We start from the raw sequence: 20,112 nt of genomic DNA on the forward strand, positions 1-20,112 counted from the left end.
AGCCCCCACGCGTCACCGCCACCGCCACCCCCACCGCCTTCCCCCCCCTCTCCCTCCCTCCCTCCCCGACTCCCGCCTGTCGGCGCCGCCAGATTTACAACGCAACTCCTTGACCTCCCCGGCGTACCGGCGCAGATTTCCTCCTGCTGGAGAACGTGGTGTCGCGCTTCTCGCGCCCGTGCATCCTGGACCTGAAGATGGGCACGCGGCAGCACGGCGACGACGCCTCCGAGGAGAAGAAGGCGCGGCAGATGCAGAAGTGCGCCCGCAGCACCTCGGGCTCGCTCGGAGTGCGCATCTGCGGCATGCAGGTGAGCGGGCGGCACACTCGCAGACACACACTCGCAGACACACACTCGCAGACACACGCGCGCAGAGACACGCTCGCAGACACACGCGCGCAGACACACGCTCGCAGACACACGCTCGCAGACACACGCGCGCAGACACACACTCGCAGACACACGCGCGCAGACACACGCTCGCAGACACACGCGCGCAGACACACGCTCGCAGACACACGCGCGCAGACACACGCTCGCAGACACACGCTCGCAGACACACGCGCGCAGACACACGCTCGCAGACACACGCGCGCAGACACACGCTCGCAGACACACACTCGCAGACACACGCGCGCAGACACACACGCGCAGACACACGCTCGCAGACACACACTCGCAGACACACGCGCACAGAGACGCGCGCGTGTCTGCGCAGACGCGCGCGCAGTGACCGATGGACCGACTGATGAACTGACAGCTAGAGGAATTCTCCGCACTTCTGGCTATCGCCTGGTGAGGCTGGTTGTTGTAATTAGCGGCGAAACGTTGCGGCGCTCGAATTGTAAATGTCGTGGGGTTACTCCTCCAACACAGCGGTGTGCTGAACTAGTGAATAATTGGAACGTTTTGTTGGCTTGACAAACGATTCATTTATATTTACGAGATCTAATAAAAAAATAAACTCTTATGGATATTGGTCTTGAAAGCCGATGTGTTAAACTCCTTCGCTTGGTATACAGGAGGTCGTGGGTTCGATCCCGACCCTGACGCTTTCTGTATTATATTTGGAGTTTGCGTGTTCTCCCTGTGGTCGCGTGCATTTTTCTCCGGGTCCTCAGGTTTTTCCTTTCACATTCACATGCAGTGTGCTTTACATTTTCACGTGACAAGCCACTTCGTTGAGCTCTCAGTTGTGGCCAGGTCGCTTCTGAAAAAGTGCTTTCCAGCTCAGTGAGCCTTCCCTACGGACTGCCGAACCAACAGACCGATCGACCGTTCAGGCTCGGCGACAGAGCGCCTCACTGATCAAGCGACTAATGCGCTGACGGATCGACTGGCAGACGATGCAGACCGATGGACTGACCAACACCGATTGACTGACAAATAACGAGACAACATACAAACAGACTGTCCCACAGACGTAACTGTCCAGCAGGCCGCCGGATGGATAGACTGACCGACCGACGGACGCACAGATGGATAGACAGTTTGACCAAGTCGCGGAACCGCCTTCAGCCGTGACCGCGAATCAACCTCAGGTGGTTGCCGGGTTCGTGGCCGAATGCGCTGACCGCACAACCGCCGTCACCACCGCCCCTCCCCCGCCTCCCTCCGTAGGTCTACCAGGCGGAAACCAACGACTTCCTGTGCCGCAACAAGTACTACGGGCGCGAGCTGTCGGCGGACGGCTTCCAGCGGGCCATCTTCCAGTTCCTGCACAACGGGCGGCGCCTGCGCACGGAGCTGCTGGCGCCGGTGACGAGGCGCCTGCGAGCGCTGCAGTCCGTGCTGGAGTCGCGCTCCTCCTTCCGCTTCTACTCCAGCTCGCTGCTCGTCATCTACGACGGCACGGAGCCGCACGCGTGGGCCGCGGCGGCCGCGATGACGGCGCCGGATTCCGCCGTGCCTTCACCGTCGTCGTCGTCGTCGTTGTCGGATGCTGCCGCTGCGGCTACAACGCCACCGCCGCAGGTGGACGTGCGGATGATCGACTTTGCCCACACGACCTGCAGCGGCTTTCGCGAGGACACCACCGTGCACGACGGGCCTGACCAGGGATACATTTTCGGGCTGCAAAACCTGATCCGGATTCTGGAGGAAATCGGAAACGCCAACAGCTGAAGGGCGGGGGGGGAGCGAGATGGACCCCCCTTTCTGTCGACGCCGTGAGAGCCGCCACCGGTTGGTGGCGCAAGGCGCACGCAAACTCAGCAAAAGCGCAGGGCCCCCAAGTAGCACAAGGGGCCCCAAATTGCTGTGGAGAAAGTACGGGTGAGACAAACGTCCACTCGAATTGAGATCCTGATGGACACGGGCGAGCTAATTAATCTCTTCTCAACGCTGTCGTATCCGTGTCTCTCTCTCTCTCCTCCCATTGCACTCCGTCTCCTGGCCCCAATCTGTCTCATGTCCGCCTCTCTGTTCTCGTCTCTGCGTATCTCCACCTGGCGTCTGTACCTCTTCTGTCGTCTGGCTATGAGTTTATGAATCTAAGTGAGGGGGGCAGGCGGGTGGGCCGGAGAGGGGGGGGGGGCCTACAAATATATTTCTGCTTAGAGCCCCCGATGGCACGGCCGCCGCCACGGTCACCGCCACCGCTTGCCGCCACCGCTTGCCGCCATTGCTACTCCTTTGGCGCGCGGTGTGGGAATCCGTCTTCCTGGTTTTGTGCGTGTGGTTTTCTTTTGCACTAGTCGCGAAGATGGGACCGCAGTCCAAGCGTGCCCTCCACAGAACTAAACAAGGGACCGGTGACTCGGTCCCTCCCAGCGGGGGGGGGTGGGGGGGGTTCCGAATCGACTCCGTCTCTTGCGCGACGTTTGCGACGTCTTGGGTTGGTATTGCGGGGTCATGGTCCAGGTGGACCTTTTTTGCGCGCGTTATAACCAAAGAAGAAGATTCCAACGAAAGCTTTCCACGGTAGCGTGCTGTTTTTTAGCGTATTTATAACCAGACTTAGCTCGCAGAGGCATTTTGAAGATGTTCGTGTGGAAGGCACGGTGGGGGTGGGGGGGAGAGGGCGGAACGTTGGCGTTCTTTGGGGGCGTGGGCCCGTTGCTGGGTTGTGAGCGGCCCTCCCACGCCATTTGGTTTTTAAATGCGCGGTCGCTGTGGCAGAAGTTACCGGCACGCAAAAGGCAGCGTCTTACTCGCACGCACGCACACACGCGCGTGGCGCACACTCCGCTGCGTTTGTCTACGAACTTGTGAGGGAGTGAGGCTGCGTCGCCGTGCGTTTTGTAAACCGGTCGACCGCGTAATTCACGTTGGTACACAGAGGGAATGATTGTTATGATTATTACGGCCGTCATCATCGTTGTTATTATCGTCATATATTTATTTTGTAGAGGGTTATAGCCCTCTTCTCGATTAAGCATTTTAAATCGCGCGCACACATCTGTTCGGCGTTCGTTATCGTCTGGGTGCTGACGTTCTTCCTTGTACCCACCTAAAAAGCACATTGATTAAGGAACGTAAATGCCTGTGGGAGGTCTGACTTTCTCGCTCGGAGAAAGAAAAAAAAAGTAATTGTGGTAATTTATTCTACTGGTTCGTTTTTTTTTATAAACGCAGCACGCATTCGTGCGACGGGGGCGAAAGGAAACCGTTTAGTACGAGAGGAAGATATTTAATATTTCATGGCGGCAGCATCCGGCCTGGCGCTGCGCTGTGGTGGAAGGTAACGGAGGATTTTAACGACGACCCAGAGGTCCCCGTTCACGGCCTTGGCAACGAATGACCCACGCGGCCTACGCTGTAGCTTCAGTTTAGTTTTCAGTTTCATGTATTTGGTACAGCCCTGTGAGCCATTCGGCTCTTGAATTTGCTGCAACCGCAACAAACAAAAAACTAAAACATGAACAAGAAAACATCTTCAAGTGACTATGCGCAAACAGAAAAATCCAGGAAAAAACTGCAAAGTCTTCCAGAAAAAAAGCACCGTACACCAACGCTGTGTGCAAAAATCCCAGTGGGATGCAAGTCAAACAACAACAACCACAAGACAACTTAGATTAAAGCCATCATTCGTAGCGCCGCCGGCGTGCTTTTGGCCGGTGACCCGTGAGGCGGGTCGTTCGTTAAGGCCTCCGACCTGGCCGTCGGTGAGCGTGGGAGCCGCTGTACCCAGCTGGTCGTGGTGCCCTCTTGGCCTGCGTGGGCCCACTGTGCGAATGTTGATGTTGTTGTTGTTGTCACGGGAGCTGATGGACGATTTATTTTTCGTGTACTTCTCTCTCTCCTCTTCGTTTTCGGGTTGTACCGTGCGCGTGTTGTGTGACACGACGTCCGACGTTTCGCTCCGCGTGCTGGGAGCTTCCTCAGGAACTGAGCCGAGCAACTCAACTCTTTTCTTGCCGAGCCAATCCGCGTCAAGAACCAGCAGCAGCTGGCTACGCTGCATCATCGAGAAAGTTCAGTTCCTGAAGAAGCTCCCAGCACATGCAGCGAAACGTCGGACATCACGCCGAGCGACACATAGCGAGGCAACCCGAAAATGCATTGAGAGAGCCCTCGCCGTGTAACGACGCAACGAATGTTTCCTGAAGGCCCATCCCTGGCCCTTCTTGGCCCCAAGACAGATCCAGATGTTGCTCTGAAGCAGAGGTCGCAAACGGGTTTTGTTTCCTTACCCGTACCCGGCCGGGTACGGGTATCCGTTCCCTACCTGTACCCGTACCCTACCCGAAATGAGTGACAAACGGTGACTCACCAGTGACTCACGGCCTACCCGTACCCGGCCGCACCAGGGTCACAAACAGGTACCCGTACCCGGCGGGGTACGGGTAGCCGGGTATCGGGTAGGGTACGGGTATCGGATACCCGGTTGCGACCTCTGCTCTGAGGTTCCAGCAGCGCATCACGGTTTGGTTTTGTGGATGTATATACATTTTTTGCATCAGGTAAGGCCCACTGGGCTACTACACAGCGCTTGTTCATAAGCGACCTGGCTATCACAATGATAGCTCAACGAAGTGGCTTATCGCGTGGAAATTTATAGCAGGCACATAATCTTAATGCACGTCGATTCTAAATGCAGGGAGAAAAACCGGAGGGCCCGGAGGATAAATCCACGCGAGAAAGACACGCAAACTCCAAATATACAGCAGCAGCAGGCGTCAGCGTCGGGATCGAACTCACGACCTCCTGTACACCAGGCGAGGTAGTTAACATCTCCTAGCCACCGTGATGATGATGATGAGAGAGAGACACGCAAACTCCAAATATACAGCAGGCGTCAGGGTCGGGATCGAACTCACGACCTCCTGTACACCAGGCGAGGGAGTTAACATCTCCTAGCCACAGTGGCGCCCCGGCTCGGCATGGCAAACAGCCAGTGGAAAAAAAAGCATCTTAACCAAGAGGCCTCGTGCGGTGACAGAAGGGACTGAGGTGTGCGTGTTTGTGGTTACCTGCCAAAGGTAACTGAACGTTCTATTCAACCCGAGGCAAAGTGCAGGATCTCCGCCCCTGGTTTGAAAGCCACGTGGCACGGGCTGTTGGTTTGGTTTGCATCGGCCGAAGAAAGCCACCGCTCAGCATGTCATGGCAATTGTAATCGCAACGGTTCATAATTGACGACAGTGTCGTCACATTTCGATTTAAAGCTTTCGTGACTGCAGGCATTCATCTTCTTGGTTCTTTCGGTAAAGTCACGTAGAAGGGAAATAATAAAATAATAAAAAATAAAACAATACAATAATTCTCACGACGTTTCGGCCACAACACAAGCAGCCGTCCTCGGACGCTGTCTTTCCGACAGACCAGTTCTTCATCTGAGGACGGCTGCTTACGTTGTGGCCGAAACGTCGTGAGAATTATTTTATTGTTTTATTTTTATTATTTTATTATTTCCCTTCTACGTGACTTTACCGAAAGAACCAAGAAGAAGTGTCGTCACAGTGATGAACAATGCAACTGTCACCTGTTCGACCATATCATATATATGAAATGTATATATAAAATTATCAATTGATGTTTGGATCAGGGCATGTAATGATCTGACCAAAGTTGTGTTGTTGAACCCTCCGCCACCCGACACAGCCAAACGCGATCCTGACGATGTCTGACGCAGTTGCAAGCGAAACGTCTCGCCTCTTCACTGTTGAGAAGCGTTCCTCGACTCGCCGGTTTTGCCGCCAAGGCAACCGATGGCAATCGTCAAACGCTTGTACACCACGTGACCATTTCATTTGTTCGGCTGTGTTGGCTGGTGGAGGGAAACGCGCCAAAAAATGTGGCTGAATCGTTACTACGTTCGTCGCAAAAACAAAAAAATTAATGATCGTATTAATCTCAATGATCATATTGGCTGTGATTACCTCCGTGTGTGTATTTATTTATACGACGAATCTGGAAATTTGAGAGGGAGCCGATTTAAAATTATGTTAATCACTGTTTCGTGACATGGCTAGGCATCTATCGCGTACCCCGCTCCAAATTTCAGCCTCAAGTACCCTACACAAATCAAGTTGCGGAATTATATTTTCCATGTTAGCACTTTCCTAATGATGTAATAATTCCATTTTCGCTTTTCGTGGTGAATATTGTGTGACTTTTAGTTTCTCTCTCTCTCTCTCTGTTCTTTGGGGTAACTATGTTTGCACGTAATGGCAGTTATATATATGTATATTTTTGTATGATAAGTTGACAATGATACTAATATTTATTTAACATAAAAATCACATCTGCAATCCACTGCTGGATGATGCAGGCCTCGGCGCGGCACGTGTCGGCCTTGTCATCGTTCGTGTCCCGTTTGTTCCATTTTTTGTTTTGACCATACTTCACCGCGCCGGTCAGTGCGGCTTGGTGTGCAATGATGAGGCAACTGTAGGACCCGATGAGATTCGCTTAATCGAGGAGTCGTTACGAGACTCGTTTTGTATATTTGACTTCAACCACTTTGGCGATGGATTTTTATCGTCCCCCCCCCTTCCACTCCTAGATGGTGTGATGCCTTTTTGGAAAACGATGTACCGTTGGGTTTTTGTTGTTTTTGTGGCAGCGAAGAAGTCTGTTCATGCTATTAGGTTTTTTCGGTAAAGTCACGTAGGTAAAAATAACAACAACTCAACACATCCGTCAACAACACTGTGTGGCCCTAACAAGAAACGGTGTTACAACGGGTGACGTTTCGGGCATTAGCCCTTGTTCAGAGCACATGGGCCAGAGAGGGAGTGAGTGGCTGTACCTCTGTGTGGCATCCCCCACGTGCTGTTGAGAAGGCTCCATTGGCCGGAAACGTCTCCTCTTACAAGTCTCTGTCTCTTCATCTCTAGGCAAACTGAGATAACGAGAAGAGACGCGTTTTTTTTTTGTTTCGAATTCGGCAAAAAATATACAAAAAATTACCAACTCAAAATTTCAAGAGCCGCAATGCAACGTGGTGAATACGGAGACGGCGTGGTGGTCCCTTCATCAAGAGCGGTCGCGGAGCGCTCCTCAAAAGAGCCATCGCGCGCGGCCCCTGAGGCCACGGGTTGCCCTCCGACCCCCCCCCCTCCTCCTCCTCTCGGGCCACTCTTAGGAGGGTCGCCCCCTCCACCTAAAAACGACGTCGCGTGGCGCGTCGCGTGCCTTGTCGCGTGGCGCGTCGCGTGCCTTGTCGCGTGGCGCGTCACGTGCCTTGTCGCGCTCGCCTCAATGCCGTAGAATGCGCAGAGTAACGCGTCCAAACAAAAAACTAAATCGAAAAAATGTCGATTTAAAGCTTTCGTGACTGCAGGGATTCATCTTCTTGGTTCTTTCGGTAAAGTCGCGTAGAAGGGAAATAATAAAATAATGAAAATAAACATAATAAAATACAATTGTATTTTAAAATACAATTGTATTTTATTATGTTTTATTTTTATTACTGTATTGTATTTTATTATGTGTTCTTTTTATTATTTTATTATTTCCCTTCTACGTAACTTTACCGAAAGAAGATAAAACGAAAAACTTCCTCGCCTCATCCTCTTTGAAGTTTGCGCATTGTCGACTTGTAGCGCGCGTGACCTTCGTCTTTCCCCACCCCCCACCCCGCCCGCCACTGTCACCTGAACATATTAAATGTCGATTTGTACTCGCTAACTTTCGTCTCGGCCTTGGCTGTTCGTGTCGCCGCGTGTTGCCGGTGTTCCGGGCCTCCTCTCGCATCGAAGCCCGGCACACCCCCCCCTCTCCCCCACCTCCGAACTCGGAGGAGTCGAAGGTAAAAACAACAAAGTCAATGCGGATTGTCCATGAGCACAGCGCGGCGTCTCTCGTCTTAACAGGCCGAAAGCGGCGTGCGGGCCAGCGACAAACAGCACCATCGAATTTTTCAAAAACACTCATTACACTGGTCAACACACTTTTTCTGGCATAAGGTATTCCAACGGGTTTAAGGTAATTGTGGGGTGCTGATTCCAAATCTGGCATCAGTTTTTGTCTATCAAATATTGAATTTTCAATAAAAACTGCAGAAGAAAAATATTAAATAAATGTGGATATCTACATAAAATGATATTATAAACACACTATCCTAAAAATACAGCACCATATTTTAACACTAAAGCAGTCACTGACTCGCAACAACTTGCAATCATAAGTGACAGAGTTAATTTCGGGTAAAATCAATGAAAATGGGGTATGCCGATAGCATAAATTGAGATGTGATAGAGCAAATCTGAGATCAGATTTGGAATCAGCACCCTGAAATTAGTCTAAAACAGCTGCAAAATTCCAGGCCAGAAAAAATGGGTTTTTTTTGTTGACCAGTGTTATTTGTATGTTAGCAGGTAAGGCCCACTACTGAGCTACAGTGTACAGCTGTCATGCCGCCGCCACGAAGCCGTTCAGCAGGCGCCCCATCTAAGACCTCGCCACCACCAAGCGACGGAGCCGACCCCGTGTCCCCCTCACCTCACCTCGCACGGACACACCCGCACGCATTCCCCCCCCCCCCATAGAGCTCGTGGGGAGGTCACCTGGCCGACCGGTTTTTATCCGAGAAGCCCTTATCGGGATTAAACTTTCACGGTTTCCGGCGATCAGGGAATTGGACGACCTCCCCCGTGCTACGTGGCGCCGCGGCGCTGCGACCAGCCTTAATATGGTGGGGTCGCGGCATGGGGCATTCGGCCACCGCGGTGGAGGCGCATTTTCCCCCCACACACACCCCCACGGGTCGACGAGACAGGCGGAGGAGGGAGGGGACAGCATGAATAGCGGGACCGCATGGACTCTTGCGCATAGTCATGGAGGGTTGGGAACATTATGCTTGAGCGCACAGGCCCCATTGTTAGGAAGGGTAAGGGAGTAATTAGGATGTACGCCCCCAACGCCGCTCACTGATTAGCATATCAAAAGCGCCGGAACCGCCGTGCGCGGGCTCGAGGTGCACGAGCCCATTGTTCAGCGCAGCCTCCCTTTGATGTAGAGAGGATAAATAGTGGGGCAAAAAGGGGAAATAGTTTTCTTACTCCAGCGCAAGGCGACGAGACACAGCTCCAGCCAGCGACCCGGACGTCCGTGCGACGCACCGAGGTACGCTGTTAGCACAAGGATCAGCGGACCGCCGTGGACCCTTAACAGTGAGTAAGAAGGTGAATTAGAATCATAGCAGATAAATCGGGAATAGGTATAGAGGTATCAGCGTAGGCCAGCCTCGTCGACTCACTGATTTAACATCTAGTTCCAGGTAGCGGATAATAAATCATTAATAGCTGATCGTGGCCTCGTGTGATCTCGTGTTATAAGTGTGAACGCGTGTGGTACTGTGTATGCGTAAGCTCGCGGCGTGCGTAATCAGCGTACTCCAGGTGCGCGATCATAACGTGAGCGGCGAGCGCGGCGCAGAGCGGCGCAAGAGTGGGTATCGCGTGTGGAGCTGTAGGCGTGTGTGCGCGCACGTTCACGACGTGTATAATACAGGTGCGCGATCCTAGCGTGAGTGGTCAGGGTTGAGTGAGTGCCGCGCGGAGCTGTGTGTGGGTGTGCGCGTACGTAATTAAACATGCCTACTACGCGGACCCGCGGGGGAGGAGAATCCTGGAGCGACGGCTCTCACCCCATGGGTGAAGAACGCAGCAGCGGTTCGCCTAGCAGCGAGGGGGCGAGTAATGAGGTTAACCCGGCCGTTAGGGGTACCGAGGGAGGGATCTCGGGGGCTAGCGACCCCCACATATTGGTGTCAGAAACGGGACGATCCCCCGCACCCCCAAGGGAAAGAGGCCCCCCAACCCAGATTAAAATCAAATGCACATTTACGGGCAAAGGAATTCCAACATGGAAATCGTTTGCCCGCAGCATCAGGGGGGCGAAAAAGGTTAATGGGTGGTCAGATGAGGAGGCGTTGCAGCAGTTAGAGCTACATTTAGATGGACGGGCAGCTGACTTTGTGGAAGCTTTGCCCGCAAGCGTACAAACTCAGTGGGAAAAATTAATGTGCGAACTCGAACGGCGCTTCGGCGCCTATGACGAGGAGGATGCGCAGGCGGCCTTAGAGGCACGCCGCCGCCAACCCGGCGAAGATCTACGAGATTACGCCGAGGATGTGCGCATGTTGACCCAGCTCGCGTACCCAGAGTACGAGGCAAAAATAATTGAGGGCCTCGCCGCCGGTAAAATCCAGCGATATTTGGCACGCACCCCGTGGTGGCAGCCAAATGTAGACGGTGCACGCCTCTCCTTTAGCACCCTCGTCGAGCGCGCGCGTAAATGCGAGAAACTCTCGGGTGAGCGCGCGCAGCCTCGAGGGAGGGGACGAGAGTGCGCCGTAGCGAGCCTACTCTCCGACGAGGAGGAAGAGCTCGCCATTGCAGTAAGGGGACGGGCAAGGGAGCCCCAGAGACCCAGCGAGACTACCCCGGGGTGGGTAGCCGGGTTACAGACCGGCATTGGAGATATTGCTGGCCGGGTAGACCGAATGGACGGTAAGGTAACCCACGTAGGTGAGAGGGTAACCCAGGTACGCGAGGAAGCAAATAAAAATATGAAGACCCTCCAGTCTGAGATGGGTGAACTACGCTCGACAGTAGGGGGACTAGCCGGGAGGGTGTCCCAATTAGAGTCCGATGTGGGGCAACTGCGTACTGGGGGAGGGAGAGGGAGCGGACAGGGGACCCGCTACGGAACCGCCACCCCTCCCCGGGCGTGTTATGTGTGCGATCGGCGAGGGCATCTCAGGAGGGACTGTCCGCAGGTCGCCCGAGCTAGACAAGAGCTAAGGTCAAACACTAAGGCCCCCCTAGAGAGGGGACCACCGGGGGGTCAAATCGACGTAGCCCCGACACAAACAAGCTGTGAGAATAATGGCGAGCGAGTGATCTCCACACAGGTTCCAGCAACAATGCCAACGGAAACGGTGACTCCTGACGACTGGCTGCGGGAGCTGGTGGCGGGGATCACGGGGGCCACGTCGCTGGTGGAAGGGGAGGTAAACGGAGTGCGTACCCGAATTCTGCTGGACACGGGGGCGGTGGCCTCGCTCGTGAGCGCAGCGCACTGCAGCGCGATCGGGGTCGACGTGCGTCACCTGCAGGCACCGGACCGCGCGCTGCACACGGCGAGCGGAGCCGGAATGGGGCTGCTGGGGAGAGCCACCCTAGAGGTCCGCATAGGCAGTCAGGTGTGCACCCAGGAGTTCTACGTGTCGAGTGCGTTGTGTCACGAGTGTATCGCAGGTACCGACCTCTTAGAACGGCTGGGACTCAACGTGCAACCCCGCCAGCGATGCGCCACCATGGAGAGCAACGGCGAGCGGATACCGTTCTTGGGACGAGAACCGACGCGCCTCCGCTTCGCACCTGTGGCCGCTATCCTGGCGACGGCAGTCACCATCGGCCCGCTCACCGAAATGCTGGTGCCGGTGGCAACATTCCCCACCGACCCCGCGCTCCGACCATCAGGGGAGGTAATGCTAACTCCTCACCCGGAGTTGGCAAAACGGTATGGGGTTGTGGGATCCGCCACGTTGGTAAACGCAGATGGGGGCCGATTGTTTATGCGGATGTTTAACCCCCACAGTACCCCAGCGATACTGCGGCGGCGCACCCCGATAGCCACTGTACACCCCCTGCACGCACGCCACTCTAACGACTCGGTGTTCGCACTCTGGGCTGAAGACCCCGGTCGTCCTGAGGGTGACCAGGACCTGGCCTGGCGAGTCGGCCCGACTCCCCGAGCCGAGGTCATTCCCCTGCTCGACGCGTTACATGTACCATGGGCGGATTTACCTAAGGGAGAGGCCGATCGGCTGCGCGAGTTACTGCGGGAGTATGCCGACGTATTCAGTGAGCACGACTCGGACGTGGGTCGGACCGATCTTGTTAAGCACCAAATTGACACCGGTGCAGCCCGACCCATCAAACTCCCTTCGTACCGAGTGGGCGCACCCGAACGCGCCCAAATCAAAGAGGCAGTTGGGGACATGCTTCGCGATAACATAATTCAGCCCTCGGCGAGCCCCTGGTCAGCCCCAGTGGTACTAGTTACGAAAAAGGATGGGTCAACCCGGTTCTGCGTCGATTACCGTAAACTAAATGCAGTCACGCTCGGCGATGCCTTCCCCATACCCCGCATCGATGACACCTTCGACAGCCTCGCCGGAGCGCGATATTTTTCCACCCTCGATCTCGCGTCCGGGTACTGGCAGGTGGAGATGGCGGAGGAGGATCGGCCGAAAACCGCATTCACCACCCCGATGGGACTATTCGAGTTTCGAGTACTCCCGTTCGGACTCACCAATGCGCCTGCGACGTTCCAGCGGCTGATGGAGTTGGTGATGCGGGGCTTGCAATGGGAACAGTGCCTGATTTACTTGGACGATGTGATAGTGTTCAGTAGATCTTTGTCTGAGCATTGGTCCAGGCTACGAGAGGTGTTCCAGCGATTGCGAGCGGCTCATCTCAAGCTCAAGCCACGTAAGTGTTACATCGCACAACGCGAGGTGGGGTACCTCGGGCATCGCGTCAGCGAGGCAGGCGTGCACACTGATCCGGAGAAGGTACGCGCCGTAGTGGAGTGGCCACGGCCAAGGAATCTGACGGAGATCAGATCATTTTTGGGGCTCGCCACCTATTATCGTCGATTTGTAAAGGGATTCAGCGAGATTGCACGCCCCCTCACCCAACTCACCTCCCCTAAGCACCCCTACCAGTGGACGGGGGCCTGCCAGACGGCCTTCACCACTCTCAAAGACCACCTCACCCACGCCCCCACCCTCGCTTTCCCCGATTTTACCACCGATTTTATTTTGGACACCGACGCCTGCAGCAGCGGGCTGGGCGCGGTGTTGTCACAGGTACAGGATGGGACGGAACGAGTCATCGCGTACGCCAGCCGGACCTTGAGTGGGGCCGAGCTGAACTATTGCGTGACCCGCCAAGAGTTGTACGCCGTGATTTTCGCATGTAAGCAGTTCCGGCCGTATTTGTATGGCAGGAAATGTCGCGTACGCACTGACCATTATGCTCTGCAGTTCCTTCTCACATTCAAGGAGCCGCGGGGGCAGATGGCCCGGTGGTTGGCGCAGTTGCAGGAGTACAACCTGCAAATCGAGTATCGGGCTGGCCGGACGCATGCAAACGCGGACGCCTTGTCGAGGCGACCCACGGTGGACGCTGAGACAAGGGCGGAGGAGGCCTGCCCGTGTTTCACGGGGGGACGCTGCCGGCAGGCAACGGACCCCCGAGCGGCCGCGGCCACTGACCCCCCCCCAGCGAGAGAGAGTGCAGTGTGCGCCACAGAGGCCCTCACAGGTGGCACCGAGGATCCCGTCGACCGCCCGGCAAGCGCGGGACCCGCGGCTCGGGACCCGATCGGACGGATCCAGGAGGACGTCGGCTGCGCCTTCCCGGGCCTGAACGACGAGCAGCTGAGACAGACCCAGCAGCGAGATCCCGATCTGGCGGCAGTGGAGGCGGCACTGCGGGAGGAAAAGAGCGCCCTGCCAGGACCCTGGAGCGGTTTGTATGCCCGGTTGTGTGTGCAGAACGGAGTGGTACGGGAGTTAACCGAGGCCGGCCAGCCGGGGTGCATCTGTGTTCCTGCCCAGGTGCGACCCCAGCTGCTTCGGCTGGTGCATGACCACCCACTCGGGGGCCACGATGGGGAACGACGCACTCGAGAGACCCTGCGTCGCCAGTATCTCTGGCCCAAATTGGCACAAGACGTGGCGGCCTGGGTACAGGGCTGCCGCGCCTGTCAGCAGTGCGGGCCGAAACCGGCACGATACCAGGTACCCCTAAGGCCGTTCCGCGTCAGCCGCACGAATCAGCTGGTCGGGATTGACCTACAGGGGCCATTCCCGCGATCCCATCGAGGCAACCGATATATCCTAGTCGCAGTAGAGTATTTCACCCGCTACCCCGTGGCAGTGGCCATCCCTGATAAAACGGCCTTGGTGGTGGCCCGGGCATTCGTGGAACACTACGTACTTAAGCACGGGATCCCAGAACGAGTCCTCACCGACCAGGGTAGCGAGTTCGAGGCCGAGTTGTTCCAGGCACTGTGCCGAGAGTTCGGAATCCAGAAGGACCGAACCACAGCGTACCACCCCCAAGCGAACGGTATGGTGGAGCGCATGAATCAGACCCTAGCGGGGAAACTCAAACGTATGGCGGCCGCAAATCAACGGGATTGGGACGAACACCTCCCCTACGCCCTTTTCGCCTACGCCACCACCGTACACACGTCGACGGGACAAACCCCGTTTTTAATGATGTTCGGCCGTGAGTCTCGTTTACCCGCAGATCTGCTATTCGGCGTCCCTTCCCCCCAGCCGGAGGAAGGAAGCCGCCCCGTGGAACACCTGTTGGAGACCCTGCGAGAAGCCCGAGGTCGAGCATACCCGCAAGGGGAAGCCGCGCATCGGCGGCAGGAACAGGGCACCCGACCCCGCATGGAACCCCCCTTATTCCTGACAGGCGCTAAGGTGTGGCTACACACCCCTCGCGTCGGGGCCGGGCAGGTGGGGAAACTGACGACCTACTGGCGGGGACCCTGGACCGTGGTGCGACAGATCTCCCCCTGGACGGTACTAATTTATGGCGGGGAGAGGGATCGAGAGACGGTGGTCAACGTCCGCCGCTTAAAACCGTGGAAAGCGGCCCCGGCGAGAGAGAACCCCGTCACTCGAAGGCCCCGTAATCCCGGAGTACCCGCACCCCTCGTGTTGGGGGGCCTCGCACCCTACATGGGCCCCGCCGGGCCCCCGAGACGCCCCGACCCCGCCAGGGGACGGCGCGGACGACGGCCCCTAAACCCCTCCGCTTCTGAGTTTGTACCCCAGCCCGCAGGTACCGAGGTACAGGGAGAGCCGCTGGAGTGGAGGAGGAGGCCGCCGCAGGAGCTGCAGAGGACGGAGCCACCCACCCCGAGACCAGCCACGAGGGCCGGACGGACCCCTCGGATCCCGCAGCGTTTCCTCGTGGGCGCGGCTCAAGCAAGGTGCTCCAGTCAACCCGGGACGGGGACCAGCACCTCGGGGGGCTATGTCATGCCGCCGCCACGAAGCCGTTCAGCAGGCGCCCCATCTAAGACCTCGCCACCACCAAGCGACGGAGCCGACCCCGTGTCCCCCTCACCTCACCTCGCACGGACACACCCGCACGCATTCCCCCCCCCCCCATAGAGCTCGTGGGGAGGTCACCTGGCCGACCGGTTTTTATCCGAGAAGCCCTTATCGGGATTAAACTTTCACGGTTTCCGGCGATCAGGGAATTGGACGACCTCCCCCGTGCTACGTGGCGCCGCGGCGCTGCGACCAGCCTTAATATGGTGGGGTCGCGGCATGGGGCATTCGGCCACCGCGGTGGAGGCGCATTTTCCCCCCACACACACCCCCACGGGTCGACGAGACAGGCGGAGGAGGGAGGGGACAGCATGAATAGCGGGACCGCATGGACTCTTGCGCATAGTCATGGAGGGTTGGGAACATTATGCTTGAGCGCACAGGCCCCATTGTTAGGAAGGGTAAGGGAGTAATTAGGATGTACGCCCCCAACGCCGCTCACTGATTAGCATATCAAAAGCGCCGGAACCGCCGTGCGCGGGCTCGAGGTGCACGAGCCCATTGTTCAGCGCAGCCTCCCTTTGATGTAGAGAGGATAAATAGTGGGGCAAAAAGGGGAAATAGTTTTCTTACTCCAGCGCAAGGCGACGAGACACAGCTCCAGCCAGCGACCCGGACGTCCGTGCGACGCACCGAGGTACGCTGTTAGCACAAGGATCAGCGGACCGCCGTGGACCCTTAACAGTGAGTAAGAAGGTGAATTAGAATCATAGCAGATAAATCGGGAATAGGTATAGAGGTATCAGCGTAGGCCAGCCTCGTCGACTCACTGATTTAACATCTAGTTCCAGGTAGCGGATAATAAATCATTAATAGCTGATCGTGGCCTCGTGTGATCTCGTGTTATAAGTGTGAACGCGTGTGGTACTGTGTATGCGTAAGCTCGCGGCGTGCGTAATCAGCGTACTCCAGGTGCGCGATCATAACGTGAGCGGCGAGCGCGGCGCAGAGCGGCGCAAGAGTGGGTATCGCGTGTGGAGCTGTAGGCGTGTGTGCGCGCACGTTCACGACGTGTATAATACAGGTGCGCGATCCTAGCGTGAGTGGTCAGGGTTGAGTGAGTGCCGCGCGGAGCTGTGTGTGGGTGTGCGCGTACGTAATTAAACATGCCTACTACGCGGACCCGCGGGGGAGGAGAATCCTGGAGCGACGGCTCTCACCCCATGGGTGAAGAACGCAGCAGCGGTTCGCCTAGCAGCGAGGGGGCGAGTAATGAGGTTAACCCGGCCGTTAGGGGTACCGAGGGAGGGATCTCGGGGGCTAGCGACCCCCACACAGCTCTGTTTCAGAAGCGACACTGGGCCATCACAAACACGAAGCGGCTTATCGCGTGATAATGTATTGAAGCCAAATGCTCTTAAAGGACGCGTTGATTTTAAATGTGGAGGGGAAGAAAAAAACCAAAAAGACCCGGAGAAAATTCCACGTGACCACGGGGAGAGAGAGAGACACGCAAACTCCCAACTATACGGCAGGCGTCGGGATCGGGATCGAAGCCACGATCATCGGTCTCGTCCCAGGAGCGTATCGAGCGTGGGGCAGCCAGGGGGGGGGGGGGTGCCTTGACCCCCCCCCCACCCGTCCACCCTCCCCCCGCTGGTGGCCAGCTACGAGTTGGGCCCCCCTTGGCAGCCACCGTGAGATACATTTCCAACAACGGTGTAAAGGAACAACTTTTATTTTAAACGCGGTTTAAATTATATTTTTATAACCGAAAATGCTTTAATTGACGTCCCACATTTTATTTTAATTCGAGCAATAATGTTTGGCGACCCGTGCGAGACTAATCAAACATTGGGCCCCCCCTGGATCTACCCCCCCCCCGAATCGATTGCCGCATCCACCCTGAACATGAGAAAGTTGTTACGACGCCACTGAACAGCGTCTGCGGGATCTGGTGGAGGGAGAGGGAGGGGTAGGAAGCGGGGATGTGGCGGTGGTTTCAATTTTCAGTTTAATTTCAGTTTCATGTATTAGGTATAACCCTAATTCTAGATTTGAAGCTTTCGTAACTGCAAGTATTCATATTCTTAGGTTTTTTTCGGTAAAGTCACGTAGGTAAAAAAATCTAAATTAATAAAAGTAAAATAAAAATAAAATAAAATAAAAATCACAACGTTTCGGAGGCAACACAAGCTTCCGTCCACGAAACGTTGTGATTTTTATTTTATTTTTATTTTACTTTTATTCATTTTGATATATTTACCTACGTGACTTTACCGAAAAAACCTAAGAATAGGTATAACCCTGTGAGCCATGCGGCTCTTGACTCGGGTGCAACCGCAAACAAAACAAAAACCTGAACAAGAAACATCTTAAAGTGACTACACGCAACAGGAAAATCCAGGAAAAAACAGCAAAGTCTCCTAGAAAAAACACCGCACTTCAACGCTGTGTGCAAAAAATCCCAGTGGAATGCAAGTCAAACAATAACAACCATAAGACAATTTAGATTAAAGTTATCAGGCCCTCTTCAGAAATAAATCTGCCCCCATTGGCGTTCCAGCGCGGTTGGCATTGCACCCCCACCCACCCATCCGTTTGGCACGAGGAGTGAAACGTGAACCGATCTCCGTGTTCGATCACCAACTCTCCTCTCTCTCTCCACCCTACCGCATCGGCGTCTCCGTTCGGCAATGCTGACAACGATAGCGAGCGAGCGAGCTTGCTGCTGCTGCTGCTATCTTGGTGTTACGCGGAGGGTCTTACTCACACGACACGGAGGGGCTTACCTCAAGCCAGAGGTCGCAACCGGGTACCCGATACCCGTACCCTACCCGATACCCGGCTACCCGTACCCGGCCGGGTACGGGTACGGGTACCCGTTTGCGACCCTGGTGCGGCCGGGTTCGGGTAGGCCGTGAGTCACTGGTGAGTAACCGTTTGTCACTCATTTCCCAACGTCTTGTCTCTTCTCACAATTTAAGTTCCTAGAATCAACCCACACGTGCCTGCAACATGGCTTCATCCCAGAGGTCACAATCAGGTACCCGATACCCGTACCCTACGCGTACCCGGCCGGGTACGGGTAGGGTACCGGGTACGGGTAGGGTACGGGTAGGGTATGGGTACGGCCCGGTACGGGTACCCGTTTTCGACCCTGGTGCGGCCGGGTACGGGTACGGGTAAGGAATCAAACCCCGTTTGCGACCTCTTTCTCAAGCTACGTTTCGCCCCGGTTGCCGAGCCAGAAAGACAAATGAACGCATCGATCGCGCACGCCACCCAATGTACCTCCCGCAGCTTGTGGCGGTGGGCACACTCAAGTCGCGTGCCACCAACCCTACTCCGTACCGTGTCAACCCAGACGGTTTATCCCGCATGCTTGTGCAGGGAAATTGAGTTTTCAGGTCCATACGGCGTACAGCCGTTTCAATACGGGCAACAAATATATGAAATGTGTCTATTTGTTTGTGTTTGTCCCTTGTGATGATGGGACTTTGTAGGATGCGCGTTGAGATTTATAAGGGCACGGGGTGACCAATACGGTCTGAGTTGGTCTGTAATCAGGCAAGGGCACTGATCAAGGGGTTTGACAGGTATGTAGTGGTGAGTGTACTAGTGGTGATTGTCTATTTGTTGGTGTTTGTCCCTTGTGATGATGGCACTTTGTAGGATGAACGTTGAGATTTCTAAGGGCACACGGGGTGACCAACAAGTTCTGAGTTGGTCTGTAATCAGGCAAGGGCACTGATTAAGGGGTTTGACAGGTACGCTCCTCCGGCCTAGCGCCGACGTGGGTAGCTAAACAACATCATCATCATCATCCGCATTGTCGGCCGCCTTCAATCCACTGCTGGACGAAGCTCCCCCCCGCTCCCTCCTTATTTTGCGTTCTTGTTGTTGCGAGCCGCTGCCATATTTCAACATCCTAAATGTATCCGCGAGTTGTCGCCCGTGGCGACTCCAGAACGTTGCGCCTCGTGCCGAGTCACAATAATCTCTGCCGCAGCCCGGGGCAGACAGATGTCCCCTGCGAGGTGGTCCGGCTGACGCCTGCAGCCGGAACTGGCAGGGCCCCCTCCACACACTCACCACCAGCAGGTCGCGGAGTGTTGGTGGTGAGTATTTACACTATGAGATCTCTTTTACCAGTGGCAAAATATAATGGTAGGTTTTTACCCTTTTAACTGGTACTCTGATATTGCACTGTTTTTGAGTTGTACGCCTTCTGGTGTCATCTGGCCCTACACCAATGGGGACTAGGCTCTAAAGAAAGCCGTCTCGGGTGTGGGCCAATCAACTTCAAGGACAGTGCATATTATTATCCTGATCAGAGTTGCTTCTTTTTGTTTGCTTTATTGACTACTTGTGTTGTGGTCATTGCAAACATGATGCCTTGAATAAAGGTGTCAGTTTTGTACCAGTTAAAAGGGTAAAAACCTACCATTATTGGTGGTGAGTGTTGGTGGTGAGTGTTGGTGGTGTGATGCCGATGCGGTGGTGGTGAGCGCTGTAGGTGATGATGATGGTGGTGGTGGTGAGGTGGTGGGTGTTGGTGGTGTGATGATGATGGTGAGTGTTGGTGGTGAGTGTTGGTGGTGTGATGATGATGGTGAGTGTTGGTGG

The 20,112-nt window shown here is 55.4% G+C and overlaps 2 protein-coding genes across 7 annotated transcripts in view; both read left to right on the forward strand.

The window, feature by feature from the left end:
• The window catches only part of LOC144947339 (inositol hexakisphosphate kinase 1-like), a 33,169-nt gene extending 25,097 nt beyond the window's left edge, over positions 1–8,072 (forward strand). For all 6 annotated transcript variants that reach the window (XM_078876609.1, XM_078876611.1, XM_078876610.1 and 3 more), the window contains exons 7-8: positions 136–311; positions 1,623–8,072. In XM_078876609.1, coding sequence (XP_078732735.1) covers positions 136–311; positions 1,623–2,126 — 680 coding nt within the window. In that variant the 3' untranslated portion in view covers positions 2,127–8,072. The remainder of the gene's footprint in view (positions 1–135; positions 312–1,622) is intronic.
• A 739-nt stretch (positions 8,073–8,811) lies between these two features.
• LOC144947152 (retroviral-like aspartic protease 1) lies at positions 8,812–18,885 on the forward strand. Its single transcript, XM_078876346.1, has 3 exons — positions 8,812–9,515; positions 11,308–11,838; positions 18,787–18,885. Exons 2-3 carry the CDS (start codon positions 11,320–11,322, stop codon positions 18,883–18,885), a joined length of 618 nt encoding a protein of 205 aa, XP_078732472.1. The 5' UTR covers positions 8,812–9,515; positions 11,308–11,319.
• The last annotated feature ends 1,227 nt before the right edge of the window (positions 18,886–20,112 follow it).

This window comes from Lampetra fluviatilis, chromosome 44 (genome assembly GCF_964198595.1).
Source record: "Lampetra fluviatilis chromosome 44, kcLamFluv1.1, whole genome shotgun sequence".
In the NCBI taxonomy this organism is placed as follows: Eukaryota; Metazoa; Chordata; class Hyperoartia; order Petromyzontiformes; family Petromyzontidae; genus Lampetra; species Lampetra fluviatilis.